The 549-nt window shown below is 67.6% G+C and overlaps 1 protein-coding gene across 1 annotated transcript in view; it reads right to left on the bottom strand.

Annotated features, from left to right (window-relative positions):
* LETMD1 (LETM1 domain containing 1) overlaps positions 1–549 on the bottom strand; it is a 12,937-nt gene that overhangs the window by 6,438 nt on the left and 5,950 nt on the right. Inside the window, exon 6 of the mRNA XM_035895965.1 lies at positions 326–427. Coding sequence (XP_035751858.1) covers positions 326–427 — 102 coding nt within the window. The remainder of the gene's footprint in view (positions 1–325; positions 428–549) is intronic.

The raw sequence follows: 549 nt of genomic DNA, 5'->3' as shown, positions 1-549 counted from the left end.
CCCTCCTCTGCCCCCGCTCCAGCAGGTCCCTGTCTGTCCTGTGCTGGGGGCCTCCGAGCTGGACGCAGTGCTGCAGGGGGGGTCTCAGCAGAGCGGAGCAGAGGGGCAGGATCCCCTCCCTGGACGCTGGCCATGCTGCTGGGGCTGCAGCCCAGGGTAGGGTTGGCTTCTGGGCTGCCAGCGCCCCTGGCCGGCTCATGCCCAGCTTTTCATCCACCACCGGCCTGGTTTTAGGGCACAACGCCCTGTTTGGGTGGACGAGCACCTCGGTGCCCTTCGGTAAGAGCCAGAGCTGAGCTGCCAGCAGGAGAAAAGCCGCACTCACCACGTGAGACACCTGGAGCTTGTTCAGACCCAGGGGAGATCCCGAAAATAAACTTCTCACGGCATAGAGCTCGGCCACACGCGGCTGGGATCCTCGCCGCACCTGAAAGAGCCACGGCGCGCGTTGCCGACACCTCCCGTGGGCGTTCCTCACCACCAGGCAGGGCCGAGGCGGCGGCAGCAGCGGAGGCAGGATGAGAGCCCCCCGGGGCGTACCTCGGGGCC

The sequence above is a fragment of the Egretta garzetta genome, unplaced genomic scaffold (genome assembly GCF_000687185.1).
Source record: "Egretta garzetta isolate BGI_Z169 unplaced genomic scaffold, ASM68718v1 scaffold626, whole genome shotgun sequence".
Taxonomy (NCBI): Eukaryota; Metazoa; Chordata; class Aves; order Pelecaniformes; family Ardeidae; genus Egretta; species Egretta garzetta.
The sequence above is the reverse complement of the archived record's forward strand: the minus strand, read 5'-3'. Positions and strand labels throughout refer to the sequence as shown.